At 39.3% G+C, this 15,298-nt stretch overlaps 1 protein-coding gene across 3 annotated transcripts in view; it reads right to left on the bottom strand.

Moving 5' to 3' along the window:
- The window catches only part of cpne5a (copine Va), a 69,263-nt gene that overhangs the window by 19,757 nt on the left and 34,208 nt on the right, over nucleotides 1-15,298 (bottom strand). For all 3 annotated transcript variants that reach the window (XM_067528168.1, XM_067528167.1, XM_067528166.1), the window contains 6 exons: nucleotides 9,519-9,622; nucleotides 9,174-9,278; nucleotides 6,318-6,359; nucleotides 5,332-5,407; nucleotides 3,428-3,481; nucleotides 2,961-3,022 (listed from right to left, as the gene is read on the bottom strand). In XM_067528168.1, the coding sequence (XP_067384269.1) occupies nucleotides 2,961-3,022; nucleotides 3,428-3,481; nucleotides 5,332-5,407; nucleotides 6,318-6,359; nucleotides 9,174-9,278; nucleotides 9,519-9,622 (443 nt within the window). The remainder of the gene's footprint in view (nucleotides 1-2,960; nucleotides 3,023-3,427; nucleotides 3,482-5,331; nucleotides 5,408-6,317; nucleotides 6,360-9,173; nucleotides 9,279-9,518; nucleotides 9,623-15,298) is intronic.

Here is a 15,298-nt window from a genome sequence, read left to right as displayed (position 1 = left end):
ATTCTTCTTCATTACATTCCATAACGTTATTGTCCTCCTTCTTCCTTTATGATGAATAATCCAACTTTGCTTAACTAGCAAGAGATCATAGTAAATTGTTTTCACTGTCACCAGGGTGACATTGATTTCCATTTAAAAGTTTACTCAACATCATAAATTGTGGTTTGCTAAATTCAACACTGCATACCATAGTGGACACGTTTGTCTATTGTACAAGCATAATGGAAATACATACAAATCTCTCTGACCATTACCCACAAACTTTCCCTAAATGCAGCAGAGAAAATGATCCCAGCTTTAAAATATGACATTGTCCTTATATTTAGAATAAATCTTTGTTTCTATGATCTTATCATCTGAAGAAAAGCATTTGTGATTTTATGTGCTCATACACACAGTTCCAATTGTGTTGTGATATTTCTTTTGTTTTGGTGAAGATCTGTAGATGTTTACTGTATCTGCTCCAAAAAATTATTTTGTCTATGAAAGAATGTTGTATCATAACATTTGCAGAAAACTTCAGCCAGTGCTTTACCTTATTTTAAGGTCTCAGCTTGTGACTGATTGATTTGGCTTATATTATTCTACATATTTCTTAATGCTGCATTATGTTCCACTGTGGGTTTCCTTTTTCCAAATGTCATACAGAGATATGCCTGCACCCATTCAAAGCAAACCAGCGATGGGGATACTTTGAATACATGCCCCAGAATCAGCAAATCCCAGTGCTTGCATTTAGTATTAGTTACCGTATTGTCTGTCAGTATCCCCCCTTGGATGAAAGCGTTTTTACGGTGAGTGTGTGTTTGCAGGTACAGTATGTGTGTCTATTAGTGTGCACCAAGGAGAGTCCAATAGGACAGATCTGGGACACTGAGCCATCACTTGCAAAGCAGCATAAAAGCAAAACCAGGGCAGCCACTGATCCGCTGAGAAACATTTCCATATGTGGCAGGTTGTCCTTCCTTAATTAAGCTCTCAGATATTCTGCCTATTTTATCATGGCCATTCATATTTATTTACACTGTTGTTGTGACTGTAGATCTGATCACCTCCTTTGAAGCCATACACATAAACTAAGTGGAAAATTCCAATTCCATTCCCTCAGTCACTGCAGTCAATAACGCTGAAGAAAATCTGCACGGTGCTTGTACTGCAATGGGCAGCAGGGGAGACAGGCAAGAGGATGAGTCAGAGAAGACAAAATAATGCTTTTAAATCCACTGTATTAAATTTCACAGCAATGATGTTCTACCTAATTTCCATGTATTAGTCACAGTAATGACATGTCTACAGTGCCCATAACACTAATGTTCTGTGTTGATGTAGAAAGTTTCAGCTCCCACTACTGACTGATTTTCTAATACTGCATCTGTGTACACTTAACCTACAGACAAAGTTCAGCAACGTGACACCCTGGCAAATAATTTTGTGCTAACAGAACTGCTGCTACTAGAGTTTTGGCTAAACAAAATATAAAAACAGAGGACAATGAAGATTGTATCACCCATTTTTCATCAAGGGAAGAACTGGGCATGATATCCAACTAAAGCATCCAGCCAAATTAAATGCTAAGCCCTTTAGTACTTACTCTAAGACCACTGTGATTCTCCACACCATCAACACATGCCAGCATGTGTGATGCTTTTACAGCATTTTGTTGAATTCAGCCACCAGTGCCAGAGCAGAAGGATCGTTTGTGTGTTTGTGACAACAGGGTCTGAAACCTCTTGAAAGACAAACACTCAGTGCCAACAGGGACAACAGGGCTATTGGCTGCTATTGTTTCTCCATACAGCTGCTAATGGGTATCAAGCGGAGTTCATGTGTTAAATTGTATATCTACCCGTCTTTAATGGCACAAAAATGACCATTTTTCTTGGTTGTACATGGCAGTTCCTGTTGTGTTAGACTGGAGTGAGTTGTGTGAGGCTTAAAATACTCTGCACTGACAACATAACACCATAACCATTCAAATTGGGTTTAATGGGAAATCTGTTGTCGATGTCTGTTCTTCCTCTCTGTCTCTTATCCAATATAGACAAAATGTCTTGATAATCTTAAAACTGTGAGGAATGTTTAACCAGGAGTAATGTCCTTGTTTTCCAGGACTTTTGTATTTTTTATTCTGACAATAATAATTAATATAACTGATATATCAGAGTTTCAGCAACTTTGCATGTTTACATGAACATTTAGTTTCCTTTATTTAACCATGTAAGATCCCTGACAGTCAAAATGTCATTTTCAAGGAAGACCTGGACAAAACAACAACATCAACAACATGAAACATTTTTACCTTTACTCTGTGATACTGAGTAAACAATTATGTTTTGTTAAAAATCCCATTAATCAAAAAGTTTCTAGAACAGTTTTTGTAAACTAAGCTCTGTTTCTCTCTTCGAGCAAATTTCTTTGTCAATTTAAAGCAACTCTGAAAGCAACTCAACATTGTTTTGGGTCAAGTCGTTGGGTCAGTGAAGGGTTAAGAGACCTCAGACCATATTTAAAAACACAAACAAGATTTGTAAAAACCAAGAGCAAGTCAACTAGTGAGTTGACCTGCACACAGCAAGAAACAGCCATCCAACTACAGAATATTAGTTTTAATGGTGAGTTCTTAAATAACACACAATGACAAATTTAAAGGCACTGATATAATCTAGTCTATGGATTTCAGAAAGCTATTACTGGTATGAATAAAGCAAATCCCAAATGACTTCCTCCATAAAAAGAAAAGCACAAAATTAAATCAAATGATCAGTTTTAGTCTTTTTTTTTTATCAAGGCTCTATGATGTGTACATTGCTACAATGAAACACTGTGCAGGCATTTATATTCTCTTATGTAACCCTACAGTAGTTTTGATGACCAAAGTGTTCACGCTGAAGTGACATTACTTTAAAAAAAATTAACTCAAATTGCATGTCTTCTGTGTTTACATATATTAGTGGACTCACCCTCCTTTGATGTAATCCAGAAATGTATGCTCTGACTCCACATTAAATGACAGCAAGGATACCTGAGGAGAAAAAACAAATTGTATCATGCTTGGTAATTAAGGATCGCAAACCATACACATTGAAACATCTCCACATTAACACTGACCTCTGAGCTAACCACCCATAAAATGACTTAGCCATGTAGGAGGATTTTGACACCTAGGCTGTGTATTAGTATTACAATCACTGAGAACATCAGTGTAACTGCACACTGATTGATGATCAGTGCGATGGCTAAGTAGCCACAGATCTGGTTAAATTCGCCATCTGGAGCAAAACACACTGGGAATGAACAACAAATTTAACCGAGCTGAACTGCTTTATACAATCCATTTAGAGGAAAATTCGTGAAGAATACAAAGCTAAGGGGGGCAGGGATGTGAGTGCACCAGGAGGTTTGTTCTTATCTTAGAACTCAGCCTCACCGTCCCAGAGTTGATGTATCTCTTTTTCTTTATTTTCTTCTTGGCATTCACCACCTGGTATTGAGGCAAAATAGAAAAAAATGATAATGATAATGGAAACGTGCACCACAATCCTTCTTATCCACCCTTGGGCAAGTAATAAAAACATTTTTGTCCACCTACTCCATGTCTGTAAGGGTAATGGAGCATAGGAACTGAATCCAATAGTGAGAATGAGATAGCATTGATCATGCCTTGCAGGTCAGGGCACAGATTATTCAAGGGATTTTATACGTATCAACAATGTGCTGTACATTACTAAAGTTGGGAACGGTCAAGCACATGTCCCCTATCTCTATCTAAACCATTTGCTTGTATTAAAAAAATGACTACCAAATGCAGACAGGATCTCACAGTTTGCAAATGAATGTTTAATGCAGGAAGCTATATATACAAAAATACACAAATAAAAGGGTGATAAAAAAGGCGAGCTTATTATAAGCGATTACAGGTCTTCCTTCTGTAAATGAATATTAAATTTAGGGCTTCATGTATGCAAAAGAAAGCCATAAAAGTATCATGCCACTAATTCTAGGGGTTTGTGCACAAGCATAAAGCACAAGCCTGAAGGAAACTGTGTTGTATAATAAACTAAAAGACATCCCTCTCCCTTCTTTCTCCTTCTCTCTGCCTGCTCTGCTCCTCTATTCTGCTTCTGTGGTTTCTAAAGCTAATTTTCCAACACAGATTATGCCTGATAGCACCGAGGTCCGTATTCAGTCACCCCAGGTCCACATTACGTCAGACATACATCACCATCAATTACACCAGCCTCACTTCGCATAAGCCTGCTTTCATTTCACGTCACAGAGATAATGTTTGTGGGCCTAGTTTATGTCAGGTTGTTTACACAGGAATCAACAAAGAGTTGAACACTGCACCCTGTGACCTATTCAGATTCTTTTTTTTTAACACTGAACAGCTTGTTGTAGTTTTTGGCCAAATCCTGAATTATTTTCAAGGGTACTTGACCTTACAAAGACTACCAGAGGAAACTGCTGTGTCCTGTTTTCCAATTAAAATATAGAAAGGTTTAGTGAAGGGTAATAGATGCACCATATTCTGCCATGTCAGCAGTGTGAAAGGGCAACTCTGCGTGTCAGTCACTCATTTTCTCTTCCTCTCTTCTCTCCTTACCCATCCTCATCTACCATCTTTCCTGTACTCGTTCTCTTTATTTTTTCTCAAGCTAATGCATGACCAATTCAGAGGCTAATCTAACATGGCAAGTGTTTGAATGAGCAGGGACTGATAGGAGCTTCCTGGCACCCAGTAATACCTAAACCCACCCCCCAAAGACCATCCACAAAAAACTCCCACTAATCAGTTTAGATGCATTCCCATTTGTATTCTCACCACTGAGATACCATTTCTCATCTGGTCTGCTGCACCACTTAACCTCTCCCATGCTTAATAGCAGGTAGGGCAAGAAGACATGGAGGAGGCTCACTGTTAATCTCAAATAGTCACAACATGGCTCAAACAACCATGGCCTAGATAGTTTCCTGTCATTAATCTTTGGATAACAAGACCTTGCTGAGCCAAAGGGCACACGGATTTGCTCTTAAATTGAAGCGGTTTTCTATCAATCGCACCAAGACACTAGGTTTGTTTTTGTGCCCTAGAAAGATAACTTTTGATCTAAAGGTGAATTCACAGTTCATTCATTAATATGGTTTGTTCACAGCCCAGCTACACTATGCTTAATGCTCTCATGACCTTATGAGAGCCTCCCACACCAAGCCTAAGCAGAAAAAGGTACTGTAAGATACAGCAGTGCAGCCACAATCCCTGTTTTATATACTCTGCTCCGAGGGAAGTCAGAAAAGATGATACCAGTATTGACTGCCTTTATGTCTACTCGCCTCATAGACGTTTAACTGGTTCTGACCCCGACAAAGCTCTTTGTAGCTGGTGGTGAATTCACCAATGAAATCGTGGCTGGAGAAAACAGAGAAAAAAAAACTTATCATATACACATACAGGTTATATCATTATTTGGTGATATAATTTGACCTGACATTTGGACAAAAGAATCTTTCATGTCTTCATTGGACACATCCGATTAAAACTTAAAGTTTAGATAGAAAAACAGAATTACCCTACAGATTTAACAACTAACATAATTTCCTTTGATAGCAAAAACTTAAAAAAGAAAAACTTCCAACAGGTGCAGATCCAAGCTGTCGAATGGTCAGGAGGAATTCTGGACTACTCCTCCTCACAGAGCTGCTTCAGCCTGTACTGTGCTTTAAGTCACTAAAGTAATTCATTCATTTAATTATTTTCTCAGTAGTGCTGTGGAATGTCAAAGTGATGTTTTGTTTAAAAAGCAGTGGATTCATCCATGGTGTCCTGCCATTGACATAACATCTAAGCTGGATACCCACTTCTAAAAAAGAACACAGCACTACACTGTCAAAACTTATACAGTAGACAATATGTGTGGTCAAATCAGTATTGAAAATTGCACACCTTTCCAAATATTTTATTACTTATATCATTTTTTTAAAAGTTATTTCTGAGAAAACTGCAGGTTTTTCTTTTTTCATGTAGGTGTACCAATGTTTTAGTCAACATTGGTACATCAATATTAAATGCTAAATAGTCTGTACTCATATAGTGCTTTCACACTCACGATCACACACACTGATGGGGGAGCTGCTATGCAGCTGGCCAACACTCACCAGGAACAACTAAGTTGGGGTTCACTGTCTTGCTCAAGGACACTTTGACATGTGACCAGAGGAGCCGGGTTCAAACCAACAACTGTGGGACTGGTGGCCGACCTCTCTACCTTTAACTTGTTAATCAATTCACAATCATGAATGTTAGTGTGTGCATCTGTTACCTCCCATCTCTGTCCCAGTCATACACTTCCACTTTGATCGTCCTGTAAAGCATATCAGAAGAGAAAAAGTGTTTTGTTTACATTTATGTGAGTCACTACCTAAATGTCCTTGAAAAGAAGATTTACAGGCAGTTCAGGATTAAACTATCTTTTGGAAGATACAGGTTCACAAAAAGTGTTACCACTTTGAAGCTGAATTATGCTGCACCCTATGTCTGGCAAGTTCTTAAAATACACTGCCCAGTCAAAAGAAAATACACACATTCTAATATTTAAATGAACTGCCCTTAGCTTTGATTACAAAAATTCACATAGTTTGGCTGAGCTTTTGAAATGTCACAACATTTACTTCAACCATTTACTTCCAAGATATTGAATTGAATTTGGGTGATTCAGATGATTGCATAAAATCTGTAGCATATCCCAGAAATTCTTATTGGGGTTCAAGTGGCCATTCCATTTGTGAAATTGCTCCCTGAACCAATGTTTTACAATGTGAGCTGCATGATTTCTGGCATTATCATCTTAAAACATGCGTGTGGCATCACGGGAAAAAAAAACGGTCTTTCAGTATATTCAGGTAGTCATCTACTTATTACATCAGTTAGGGTTGAACTTGTTGCCATCTGTGACATATTAATCACTGCTGTATTTATCCAGTGGGAAGCTCTTTCCTATTTGCATATCCAACTCTTCAATTAAACATTTAAGCAAAACTGAGATCAATACAAATCTGGAGAGCTTATTTGATTAGATTTCTGTCAGTGCTGGATCTAAAACCACAACGTTTTAGAGTGTGTTGGTAAAATAACATCAAAATGAAAATGAATTGTTTACAACTGAGGTTCTGTGTCTCACTGCTTGATTAGAATTGCCAGAACTTGGGGTAAAACGTTTCTCTGCACATGCCAAAGATAGAAAACTAAGGGAGTAGGGAGCATATTTTGCAAGTTTCCAATATAAGTTGTGAAGCAAAAAAACAAATAAGTAAGCCTGAGAGAATTCACTGAGAATAAAAAAATGTGTTTCCTCTGTTCTACTTGATCAGATGGACTGATAAGTTACTTACACCTCCACCCCTCACCTCATCCACCGCTGTCAGTACTGTGTCACTGGGTCCAAGCAGTAGCAGGGTGATCGGGGGCTGCCCTGCTATAATGACCTAAACTAATTCTGTTTGCACTTAACATATTTCCGCACCTCAATTAAGCACAGACCAGACAGTACACAAGTTGAATTGTGAACTTGTGTTAAAACCAGCTGTTTTCTCCCTCTAAATATGGAAACAACATAGCACAGCAAGATATTCACATTTCATGTTAGAAAACTATTAAATCCTGACAAAAACTGACAGACAAAAACAAAATTGATGTGTTTTGACACTCAGGTCAAAGTGGCAGATGATTTCCTAAATATGTGTCAGACACTATCAATTTTCTCTAGTGTCATTTTCTTTCAACTAATAATCAGGGTCATGAGCAGGAATACAACACAATCAAATCTACAGTTGGAAATACAGGGAATTAGTCCCCACATCAAATCGCTTTCAGTTTCTTCACCCACTGCATGTTTGAGTTGAAATAGGAGAGATTTCATTACTGGTCACTAGTAAAGCCAAGACATTTGAATAATTCACATGAGGCTAAAAGACACAACTGAGAAATGTGGGTACACATAATTTTACGTTTCTTAGATATTCATGTAAACCATGGGCATGGAGGAAATGTAAGAGTTCCTCTCTGTTTTTTTAGTTCCTTTTACTTCCATTGTATATCAGATAGGATCTTAGTCCTCCAGGAGAATCAGATTCACATATTGCCACTTAAAAAAAAAAATCAAACCACACAAGGAAAAAGACAAAAGCTAGATCTTGGAAATCTGCGTTTTATATATAGAGTATAGACTGCTGTGAATTTGACAAAATGTGTTCGTCACAAAGGAACTTGCAAGCCTCAGAATCACTGCACACAGCTGCTGTTGTAATTATCACAGAGCCATTACATTCTTAACAAATTCAAATTTGTTTTGCTGAGAAGTAGTGAATTAAACTAATTAAAATTGCAGCAATTCTCCAGTATAGATCTTGGAAATTGAGCATTTCACTGCTGAGTAGACTCTTCATATTTCAGCCAAAAAAGTCGGGAGACCCTGCCTCTGCTCCAGCTCTCTGACCTAATTAGCTTCTCCAGGCAGGTCAGCAGAGACAGGATTGAAGTGAAGTACCTTTGTTAAAACCCGGCACGGAGGAGAGGTTTGACATATTCTTTGATGACTTCTGCAGACTCTCATGGCTGTCTAGGTCTATACACTTTCATGCTTTTGCAGTCACACTGATAAACACACAACTACACACACACAGCAGGGCTCCACTGTTCCTTCAGCCACCTGTCAACATCTATAGAACGACATGTGCAGCTATTCTTTCTCTTCCTCCTCTTCTTGCTTCCTCTGTCTCTTCTCTTATTATTTATTTTTCTACCAAAAATCTCTCTGCTCTTCAGGTGTCCCTCGAGGGTCTTTGCTCTGAAGAGATTCAGATAAGATAGGAGATGCCATTCGAGCAGCCAATGAGAAAGTGGATATGCACTGAAAGGCTCTTACTGGTTTTGGCAAATCAATGAACAGCCAGACAAAGTAGCGTGTAGTCAGAGGTAGGCCTGCTATAATTCTCTATTTCAGCAGCAGATAAAATAAAGATAGAAAATCAATGGTGTCTCAATTTGACACATCAAACCCATTTCAAAATAAATAAACCCCAGACAATGAAAGTCTGCGTGGTTTTGATTTCTACTCGAAAATCACACTTCAGTGAGAGTGTGTGCTGAAGCCTTTGTTGTACATCATCATTTATCCTACCTGTCATAGTCGCCATTGCAGAGCGCTCTGACAGGTATGGAGAAGGGTTGCCACACAGGGTTCAGTGTGTTCTTTACCACTTCAGTCTTGTGGCAGATTGTGAACCTAGAGATGCAAATTGACAAAAGTTTTAAACATACATGTCTAAAAAAAAATCCAAGTGACAAAATCTTTCCACTGTTGTTTGCTTTGGGACCATGCCTGCATAAATGTATCTAAATGCAGCACTGTGCAATGGATTTCAATCTAATCCTTTCACCTTTGATTCCCATTGTCTTGGATCCCTATGCCCTCCTACCTGGCTTTGATAAGCCACAGAGAACCAGAAGCAAGAGACAAACTCACGTGCCATCCTCATTGCTTCTGTAGAAGACCATGAAGGGATCTGATTTTCCAAAGAAGTCCTTTTTATCCAGTTTGTTGGCACAGAATTGCATCGTGGCATAATCCTACAGAAAAAAAGAAAGTCATAGAAATGAAAAGACCAAAACAGTAAAGGACATTGTAAACCCAAACTCCTGCCTCTGTTTGCCTCCTGTTGTTTGTTTATACATGCTGTGTGCCAAGATATAAAAGCACTGAAGCACCAAATAAAAGCATAGTGCTGACTGAATCCAAATAAGAGCAGAGAGAAACCAGTCAGCGAGTCCTACTTTCCAAAGTCCGCAAATGCATTCATTACAATTTTTCATTATGCAATACCTGCATAACAACAGTGGGACAAGGGGTATCAAATTGAAAATACCTTGTTGTGCTGAATATAATCGCTGTTACAGTATAAGAGAATATGCAGAGGCACAGAAATGGATTCTAAAACCCTGCACGGGGGGGAGAGGGGAGCTGTGTACAAAAAGGATGCAGAGGGTGTGAGTGTGGCTAATGATACATTAGAAGGGCTAGCATTACCATAATTATACACATTTAGGCAGCATTTCAATGTGCGCTGCCATTACTAGGACAATGAACATGCCCCATAATGCTTTTGGTTCCAGATAGTCTCCCTGTGGTCAAGGTATAATGCATCGTATAATAACGAGGCAGTATAGTGGGAAGAGACAATGCAGGCTAATGTGCACATCACAAACTACTCTGGAAAATGTTCTTCATCATTGATGGCCTTTATCTCAATGCTGTATGAGTCTTAAAAAAGTTTGAGTCCTAAAGCATAATCCATGTGCAAGTAAAGTGTCTTATAGCCAGTCTTACAGTATCTTAGAGCCACACTCAGAGCCTTCAAATAGCAAAACGAAGAGCTGTTTTTGCCCAGCTGATCTCACAGTCTTTTGTGTTTTGAAGTGCATCTATCACATTTGATTCACCATGGAGCTGTGCACGGCTTGTATTGATTGCTTTGACCCACATCAGCATGGAATGCTCTGCCTCTGACCTGCCTCTCACTAACCCCATCTCATCACTTCTTGGCTTGAAAACAGACGCAGTTCACTGTCTGTCATTGAGTTAGCTGTTTAGAGAAATTTGTCACTACATTAAAAAAAAAAGTCCTAACTTATAATGTTACAATCCCGGACAATAGGGGGCACATTACTTTTGCCTGCGCCTTTTGTTTGTTTTCTCTCTCTACCTCAGGACACCTCACCTGATTGGCTCATTTTTAATGGGAGCCAGTTACTAAGAGGTAAGAGGCTGGAGCTAGTTAAGTTTTGTACCCTATGCATTTACAACATGTACACTTAACTCATGTTACGGAAATACATCAGCTGGCCTCTTGTAATGTTTTGAATCTGCCGTTATTAGAGTAGTGACACGGGCATTTTAGCTCTTTTGTGTTTGATTCCTTTCATTGTTTAGTGTATTGCTTCCCCCACCCTCTAGGCACAGCCTTTCTGGGAGGGTCATCAGTCAACCTAGCCTTGAATTGATTGACTTGTGCTGCAAAGATGACCTGATAAGTATTGCTGCTCATGTTAACATTCTAATATCCAGGTTGTGTGTCAGAAAATCCATTAAGCAAGTGTTAGTAGAGAAACTAATCATCTCATGATGATTCTGCTCTTCTGGGAGCTGGAGACTCTTCCACCCATCAGGACTGATGGACTGGTTGTTCCAACCACACCAGTGGAGGGCCGGGTTAAACCTGTGGGTCCTCCACCCACGCTGCCTCATTTTGAACCATTCTCTCCTGAGGCACCTAGGTCTAGTATTGATGCAAAACAAAAGGTGCGTTTACACTTTTTGAGCTAAAAGAATTTGAAGTTGAGGGTATGAAAAATTTTCTTCACAAAACCTATCCCAGTCTTCTGTAGAGGTCCCCCAGGCCACAGAGAAAAACTTTGATGTGGGTAAACACATACCCCTAGTGCTTAGCTATCGTGAATCAGAAGTAGATTCATTTGAAAGTAGTGCCACTTCTTTAAGTTGGTCTTTTGGGTCAATTTTGCTCCAGCGCAAATTAGAAGGCAAAGTTCAAGATGTTGTGTCCTCTGTTATTTGAAGTCTGTCTGAAGTATGAAGTCCTAAAGAACACGATTTCGTATGAGCTTGTGCCAGAAGCTTATAGAAAGAAGTTTAGAAACCACACAAAAATGGTGGCCAAACTTTTGCAGATGAAAATGTGTTCTGTTTGATAAATGGTGTACTGCTAGTGGTCTTAAAGATATTGCAACTCTGCATGAATTAATACTGATGGAGGATTTCAAAAGTTTATTGCCAGAGGTTGTCAATGTTCTTAAATGAGCAGAAAGTAACTTAAGTGTCGAAAGCTGCTACTTTAGCTCTTAAATTTTTATTAACTCAAACAAGATCTAACAAGGACGCACAATTCCCCTATGGGATCAATAAAGTTGTTTGAATCTTGAATCTTGAGTCTTGAACTGTTCAGGGGGGCCCAATGTTGAACTCTTGGCTTCTATATTGGAGGAGAGTGCTTCATCTGATGAGGATGGGCCAGTACTGAGGGGTGCTGAGCCACAGTGAGCAAGGTTAAGTAACTCAGGCATTCTCTCAAACCTGCCTCAGTATTTATCCCACCTTAACAATCAACAGAGCCAGTGTAATGGCCCTTATACAAGATTTTTCATGTCTTTTTCATGATCTACCATCCCAAACTACTGTCATTGAGCGTGATATTATCTTGACTAAAGCCACTCCAATCTGGCAACATGCTTTTTGGGTTAATCCTGTGAAAAGAGAAATCATGAAGAGGGAAGTAGAGTACCTCCTACAAAATCGCTCCATGGCTCCAAGCTCAAGTGTATTGAGCTCTCCATGTCTCCTGGACAGTAAAGATGGGAGCCCTCAATTTTGTAGGGACTTTCATAAAGTAAACTCTGTTACTGTCGCCGATGCACATCCTTTGCCCTTGAATAATGATTGCATTGATGAAATTGGGCCTACATTGCTTATCACCAAGTTTGACATGCTAAAAGAGTATTGGCAGGTCCCGTTAGCTCCTAAGGCATATGAAATCTCTGCATTTGTAATTCCAGATTTTTTTCCTGCAGTATACAGTCATGCCCTTTGGTCTGTGTAATGCGCCAGCAACCTTTCTACCTCATTACCAGGGTTCCAGGGACAGATGCACCCATCCAACTACCAGGAGGGAGCTGTGAAGTTTCTTGGGGATGGCGGGGTACCATCAGAGATTCTGTAAGAACTTTTCATCTTTTGCTGCACCATTCTGAAGGGAATTCTTTGTTGCACTTCTGTTATGTCTGCTCCTATACTATCATTTCAAACTTGGGGTTGTTGCCAGCGTGGTGATCACCCTGTGAGTTATTTTTCCTGGAAGTTTGACAAACACAAGACAGACAAATTGTAGCAGATACTTTATCGTGTGCCCATTAATATGGAAAAAACAAGCCACGAGGTTAGTTCTTAATGGGTGAGAGGTGTTAGGTGCCTGGAAGATAGGGGGCACAGTACTTTTGCCTGTGCCTTTTTTTTGTTCTTTCTCTCCCTCAGGATTTAATCTGATTGGCTCATTTGTATTGATGGGAGCCAATCACCACTCAGAGCAGATAAAAGTTCTCTCTCTTCATTTTGGCCGCCTTGATAAGGGACAGATCTGTGCTCAGGGCCATACATTTTGAATCCAATTTGAGGAGTCACTGGCGTGGCCTGGAGGTTTTCTTTTGTCCATCTTGGCCATTTGCTTTTTGTCTCGATAAAAGTTTCTTTTGAGGAATTGTTAAGTGGTAAGTGGCTGGACCTCGGTAAACTGGGGGTACCCTATACATTTACATCACATAGACTTTGTTTTGGAGCCTATCCCAGCTGTCATCAGGTGAGAGGCGGGGCACACTCTACACAGGTCGCCAGTCTATCTCAGAGCCCATTCCAATCATAGTTTTTGTTTTTCAATCAAAACTATGGAAAGGTTTAAATAGAACCAAAGAGCAGATTAAAATAGTCACAGGAAGCTAAATAGTCTGCTGTGTATATCTATTTTCATTTTCTACTTTCACTTGCAAGTATTTGTTTCTACCCACTATTTAATACAGGTACAAACCGTGCTAATAGAAAATAATTTTTTTCCCCATTTGCGTGGATGAGCGAAGTTATAGAGCTATCCACTGTGCCGTTTATCTCTTAAGAGTTTCAAGGTCTCCCTTGATGGCTTTTCACAATAACATCTTATTTGCCAAGTTCCCAGAGTGGCTTTGTGAATTAAAAAAAACATGTTAGAGGAGTTTGCTTAGCTCAGTGATCCAAGCCCCCAAAAATAGACCTTTCTAAAACTGTCCAGCTTAGCCCTGACACGGCCTCTACAATAGCACTATCATGGCAATACACTGCCTTAAGCCTTCATTAGGCACAGATAACACAAACCCACTTTGGTGCCTGACACTGTTCTCTCATTAAGTGGGGAAAAAAGGCAGAACATTAGTTTCAGCCACAGGGGAATACTGAGTGAAGTCTACATCCTTGTTTCCATGTCTCTGCTCAACCAAGATATCGCTGGATGGGACAAGTGGCAGAGCAATGCACACCATCACTTACAAAAAGTGGGACACTACTTTTGAATGAATATGAAGCAATGCAGTCAATACTTGAATTAACATTACATAAGCTATAGGCATCTTCACAAACTGTTGTGAATTACCAAATAAATCATGAGCTAGAGGATTTTTTTTTCTACACTCCTGACCCAATGGATTATATGAAACTGAAATTAACCCTTATTTGTATCCTTTAGACATGTCTTTGTTTTTTTTTTTTATGTATTTGTCTCTTCAGCTCTAATGAGCAACTCCAAGCTTCAGGTGAAGGACCTTTGCAAATGTAAGGATGTTTTTCAAACCCAAAAATTAAGGTAGAATGACCTGAAGAAAAGTAGTAACAAAGTTTAAAAGTTTAATTTTACTTGAATACATGAATAAGGGAAATACGGAATGCAATTTAAAACATCAATAGAAACTGAGCATAGAATATGTTTTTGTAAGCTGCTGAGTAAAGTATATACTCTACGTGCCACAAAACCAAAAAAAGTTTTTTTGTTTTCCATTATGCAAAACACGGGTCTAAAACTGGAGGGTATACTCTACAGATTATAAATCAAATTTGAAGCAGTTTTGTAATTTCACTTGTTAATATACAATATGCACCTTTGCTATGTTTAGTACATAAACAAGAATGAATAAACTCAGCTTGGTTTACCATATGTTAAATGTGTTAGATACTGTATAAAGTAAAACAGCCAGAGTTGCTGCTGGACTCTAAGAAGGAGCCAGTTGCTGCTCAATCATATGTGCCAGAGACCACAGAAGCCAAGAGGAAGCCTTTGATCCTTGCATAGGGTGTTTCTCTGTCTAATGAATCTACCACAAAGGTGAGAGCCAACCCGCCTCTTAGTTAACAGTCCCTGCAGAGCTTCCCCAGTCGATTCCCACTCTACTGGTTTCAGTTTCCCCAAACAAAAGTCACAGTGTTTACCTCAGGCGAAGCAGCAACTCTGCTGCCTCCACTTTTGGTCACAGGTGGATTGTAGGATAAACACCATCCAGATGGAGAGTCGCATTACCCAACTGTTATAATTCACAGATGTGGGACTTGTACTGGCAATCGTGCCTTCATACTATGCAAGGACAATCTGCCTCTCCCATCATTTTAGCATTCTGTTCTTTACTCAGACATTTCAATTCATTGTTAAATACTGTGTAAACAGG

This window comes from Channa argus, chromosome 13 (genome assembly GCF_033026475.1).
Source record: "Channa argus isolate prfri chromosome 13, Channa argus male v1.0, whole genome shotgun sequence".
Classification (NCBI taxonomy): Eukaryota; Metazoa; Chordata; class Actinopteri; order Anabantiformes; family Channidae; genus Channa; species Channa argus.
The sequence above is the reverse complement of the archived record's forward strand: the minus strand, read 5'-3'. Positions and strand labels throughout refer to the sequence as shown.